The following is a 5,358-nucleotide window of genomic DNA, read 5'->3' as shown; positions in this document are numbered from 1 at the left end:
AGGATTGTTGTGAGTTCGAGACCAGCTTAGGCTACAAAGTGAGCTCAAGGCCAGCTTGAACTGCATAGCGAGACCCAGTCTCAAAAAAAAAGCATGAAGCACAGCCTAGGAATGACAAACTGTGGTAGGCATAAATTTGCCACCTTTAACAATATGAACTATATTTATGGTTATACATAACAAAATCTGAGACAAATCAGAAAATTGTAGACAGTGCATATGTCCTTAGTATTTTACCCTTGGGAGAAAATTTAAAAGAGGCTAGGTGGGCTAAAAAGGACTTGGGGCCTGTAGTGAGGCAGTACATGATAGGTACAGCACTGTTTACCTTATGGTGGGCATGCAAAAGAGAAAAAAAGAGGAGGAAAGACCTAGGACCCTAGTGTTCCCTTCGAGAGTGTGTTTCCACCTCCCACATGACTGGAAGACCTTCCACTGGGTAGCCATGCTATTTTTTTTTTTTAAAGGATGGTCTTATGGGTAGTTCAGGTTGGCCTTAAACTCACTTAGCCTAGGCTGGCCTCCAAATCTCAGTGATCCTCCTGCCTCAGCTTCCTGAATGCTGGGATTACTATCCTATGCCACCACACCCAGCCAGGCTCTGTTTTATAAAGATTCCACCACAAGTAGCCCTACAGGATGGAGGTGAAGCCTTTAACACATAGGCCATTTTGAGGTAATATGGAAATCATAGCATTTGCCTTTCTTATGCTAATTCCCAATTTTTATTAGTCTATAACCTTTTGATACAGTCTTATAACCCCAGTTCCAACATTCTTGCTGCTCTTGGGCTTAATTCCAGATTGAAACTTCACTCCACAAAGCCACTTGACACTGTTGAAATTGTTTTTCACTCTTTGCCCAGTTACTCTTTTGAATCAGTTGCCTTCCTTTGCAGAATGCATCAAGGAGAGCTTTTTTGCTTTGTAATCCTTTCTGTTTTCCTGCTTTCCAGCTGTCAAGTCTTCCATTATATCCTTTAGTTTTTGTGTCCACCTGTTTTCCCATTCTTCTCTACTGGCTTTCCTTCCATCCATCGCCTCTTTTCACATTTATGTGTATTGGCTCTTTAATTGTCTAAATTATTTTAGACCACCCCCACTGGCTCTCTTAACCTGTCTTGCAGGCCAGTTCTACTTTATTTTCAGTGACTTTTGTAGAAACAGTAGCATTTAAAAGTTTTTCTTGATTTTCTTTAGCTATTATGGTCTCTAGGTGGAAGAAGTTCTTAAATTCCCTTGAAGTCAAGGTTTGGACCTTAAGCTATAATGCTTCCAAAACCTTTTCATAGTGTGGTTGATGTGGACAGTGATACTGCCTCTGGGGACCAGAGGCAGTTTGGAAGCTGCTCAGGCCCTGCCCCTCTGTCTGCCTTGAGCACCAAGGGAGCCTCTATCTTTGCAATGTAATCTGTTTACCTAGCAAATGGAAGGAAGCTCTGTCTTAGGAGTTGGTAGATATCAGCAGTGTAAATATTCTGAATATTGTCTTTGGTGTGTATCTTTTTCATTAAAAAGTTACAATTTCCCTTAAATTCTCAAAGAGGTATATGAACCAAGAAAAGAGTAAAAATTAATGCTTTAAATTGGAACTAAAGTAACGTATATGGCATAACTTACTATTTTTTGGTTTAATTTTTTTCCTGGCAATTAAAAAGTTATCCATATGTTTGTTATGCAAAATTCAAACATGGGTGGAATTAATGTAATAGATAAAAGTATGGTATGTCCCAGTTAATTTCTGCCAAATTTGGTATATATTTCTTTAAGTGGTTTTCTTCCTACGTATATTAATGTCTTCTGTTTAGAAGATATAATCTGTATATTGCTGTACAACTCTTTTCTCAGTTTTTCTTAGATACTTCCATGCTTATTGGTCTTTTTTTTGTCTTTTTCAGACGGGGTCTCACTATGCAGCTCAGGCTGGCCTTGAGCTCACTTTGTAGCCCAGGCTGGCCTTGAACTCACAGCAGTCCTCCTGCCTCAGCTTCCTGAGTGCTGGGATTACAGGCTTGCACCACCACATTGGGCCTTTTTTTTTTTTTTCCAGTGAATGCAAACATACTTATAGATCTGCCATAGTTTAACTTTCATTTTTTAATTGATGAATCGATGAATTGTTTTTAACTTCTGTACATTGTAAACTGTAAGATAATGACTATATTTTTTGTAAATACATTTTTTGCAAATTTAGAAGTATTTCTGTATAATAAATTCCTAGATAGAGAAATTTAAAGTTAGTGGTATGAACATTAAAAATTTTAAAAATTTTAAATAGTTATTTTTTAAATTTTAGGGTTTTTTATTTTTATTTTTTATTGTTTTGAATTAGAGTCTCACTGTAAATCAGGCTGGCCTTGAACTGACTGTGTAGCTAGGTTGCCCTTGAACTCACAGCAATCCTCTTGCCTCAGCCTCCTAAGTGCTGGGGTCATAGGCGTGTACTACTAAGCCCAACAATTTCTGAATTTTGAGACATGATCTTGGTTGCTAAATTGCCTAAGTTGGGCCTGACGTTGTGATTCTCTTGCCTCAGCCTCCCAGAGTGCTAGGATTATGGGCTTATGCCATAGGTTCCAGCTGTGACCATTTAAAATTTTAAGAAATAGCTTGGCATGGTGGCACACGCCAGTAATCCAAGCACTTGGGAGGCTGAGGCAGGAGGATCACTGTGAGTTTGAGGCCAATCTGGGCTGCATAGTGAGTTCAAGACCAGCCTGAATTGCATAGTGAGACCCTGTGTGAAAAAGATTTTTTTTGGTAAGAATATTGTTAAGTCTCACCAAATGGAATTATACTTGTATGTTTATGATTAACATGCTTTTCAGTGGTGAATTAGTAAATCTTAACCTACAAGATGAAAGATAGTCTTATTTTTATAAAAGATTTCAAACATGCACAGAGGTAAAGGCAATAGAACATGGATTTAATACCCATTACCCAAACTCAACATTTTATGAAGATTTTTGTCTCATCTGCTTTAACTGCCCTTTCTTTCTTTCGATAAAGTAAAGCAAATCCCTAGGTTTGTGTTATTTCACCCTTACATACTTCTATATTTATCTTTTGAATTATGGATGTTTTCTGTTTAAAAATTTTTAGCTTTTAATTTCAGAGAATGTACAACATATATATAAAAGTGGTGAACATAAGAAATTTAGCTAGTATGGGATTTTATTGAGTGAAAGCTCCCTTGGAGCCATTTTTGACTTCAAGACAAATTTAAACTACATTCTTTTAAATTCGTGCCTTCAAAATCAGAAAGTAGTACTTTACTCATTTTGAATGAGTATACTGTAAATGAAATCTGATGTAACTATGTCTTATTTCTAGCAAGTAGCAGTTCATATCTGGTCTTCTTGGATAGTCTCACTTCTTTTTACTCCTCAGATTTTTTGGAAAGAAATCTTGTACAGCGCTTCATCTATAAATATTTCTCTGGATATAATCTAAAAGATAAGCACTTTCCCTATTCAATGCTAATTATAATGCTTAGCATTATTCACTATCATCATATAATCATTAATGTCATCAACTAGCCATTTTCTTGTATAACTACAGTGCCATTATACCTAATAAAATTAACAGCAGTGAACTAATGTCCAGTTCCTGATCAAAGCTGTCCAAAAATACTATCTAGAGTTGAGATTTTAGTACATTAACAACAGAGTTGAGTACATTACATGTGAGTATTGGGTCTCTCCGGTTAAAATTGGGTCTCTTCTGTTAAAAATATAAATCCTAGTACCGAGGATTTTTTTTTCTGTTTTCTTTTTTGGTACTGGGAATCGAACTCAGGACCTTGCGCTTGCCAGGCAGGTGCTTGTGCTGCTGAGCTATATCCCCGGCCCAAAAATACAAATTCTGTAATAAGATTTCCTTTTTGTATTCTAGTTGAAAGTTAACTAGTATGTTCTTTTGTTAGGAAAAATCTCCTTGGTTCTGTTTTTTTTTTATTTAAAGACCCATTGAAACTATTCTTAGTGCTTTAAAAATTGTGAAGGATTATATTTGCCTTGATATTGGTGTGTATTTTATTTATGAAAGTTGTAAATAGAAGTAATACATTCTTGGCTGGTTGAACATCATTATTGATTTCTTTTTTAAAATTTTCTTTTTTCATACAGGTTTTGCAAAAGGCATCAAATTAAATCAAGTTCAAATATCCCCTGTGTCCCCAAAGACTTACTGATGATGTCTGAATTTGTTCTCCCAAGATTTATTTTTTGTCTTATTCAATACTTAAGAGAAGGCTATAATGAACCAGGTATGTTTTAATTTACTCCTGATTAGTACCCCTTTTAAGTCCACAATTCACAAAGTTTTAACATTAACAATAAAGAGGTGAATATTTATGTGTCATATATATATGTATATGTGTGCTTCAAATTTTTAAAGAGATGGCTATAAAATATACTTAATAAAAATACACTAAAGTAAATGATAAAACTTGATAGATATCTTGTTTATTGCATTTTTTCTCTAGAGTTGTAGATTTTTTTTGGGGTGGGGAGACAGGACCTCACTATATAGTGCAGGCTGACCTTGAACATTCTTATGTACCCCAGGCTGGCCTCTAACTCATAGTGACTCATGCCTCAGCTTCCTGATTGCTGGGATTACAGGCATGTGCCACTACACCCAGGCTCGTAGATTTTTTTTTTTTTGTCGTGCTGGGGATTGAACCCGGGGGCTTATGGATGCAAGGCAAGAGCTGTACCATTGAGCCACATCCCCAGCCCCTCATAGACATTTTTGATTGAACTTCAAATTTACTTGATGTTTTGCAGATGTGGAAGTAATTCATCTTATGGGGTTAAAGTGACTTTATTTGTAATCATATTGTATAAAATAGAATTAAGAATCTCTGGAAATGTTTGAATTTAATTTAGATTTTTGTTAGAAGATAAACTACTATTGTCCTCATCTTTTGTTTTCTTTTGGTAGATGTTTGTATATATTTTTATTCCTATGTGTTTTATATAGTATCTTAAAATAGGGTCACATTCATATAACTGGTACAATGTATGGGTATATGCATCATGATAGTATTAAAAAGAGATGAAACATTAAAATTATTGACATTCTGTTTATCTTTAAGATTTAATTATAATCTTGATAAATACATTTTAATTAAATATTGAGATTTAGGTCTCTATCAGAATCCTCAGTTTGACATTGTGAATTAGAGGTATCAATAGTATGAAACCAACTTATTCCTTACCTTTCCTTCCTTCCTTCCTTCCTTCCTTCCTTCCTTCCTTCCTTCCTTCCTTCCTTCCTTCTTTCCTTCTTTCCTTCCTTCCTTCCTTCCTTCTTTCTTCCTTTCCTTTCCTTTCCTTTCCTTTCCTTTCCTTTC

The 5,358-nt window shown here is 35.5% G+C and overlaps 1 protein-coding gene across 1 annotated transcript in view; it reads left to right on the top strand.

Moving 5' to 3' along the window:
• Ubr3 (ubiquitin protein ligase E3 component n-recognin 3 (putative)) overlaps window positions 1–5,358 on the top strand; it is a 190,361-nt gene that overhangs the window by 21,361 nt on the left and 163,642 nt on the right. The window contains exon 3 of the mRNA XM_013518691.1: window positions 4,127–4,266. Coding sequence (XP_013374145.1) covers window positions 4,127–4,266 — 140 coding nt within the window. The remainder of the gene's footprint in view (window positions 1–4,126; window positions 4,267–5,358) is intronic.

The sequence above is a fragment of the Chinchilla lanigera genome, unplaced genomic scaffold, assembly GCF_000276665.1.
Source record: "Chinchilla lanigera isolate Chin_1 unplaced genomic scaffold, ChiLan1.0 scaffold00048, whole genome shotgun sequence".
NCBI classification, from domain to species: domain Eukaryota; kingdom Metazoa; phylum Chordata; class Mammalia; order Rodentia; family Chinchillidae; genus Chinchilla; species Chinchilla lanigera.
This window is presented reverse-complemented; position numbering and strand designations above follow the sequence as displayed.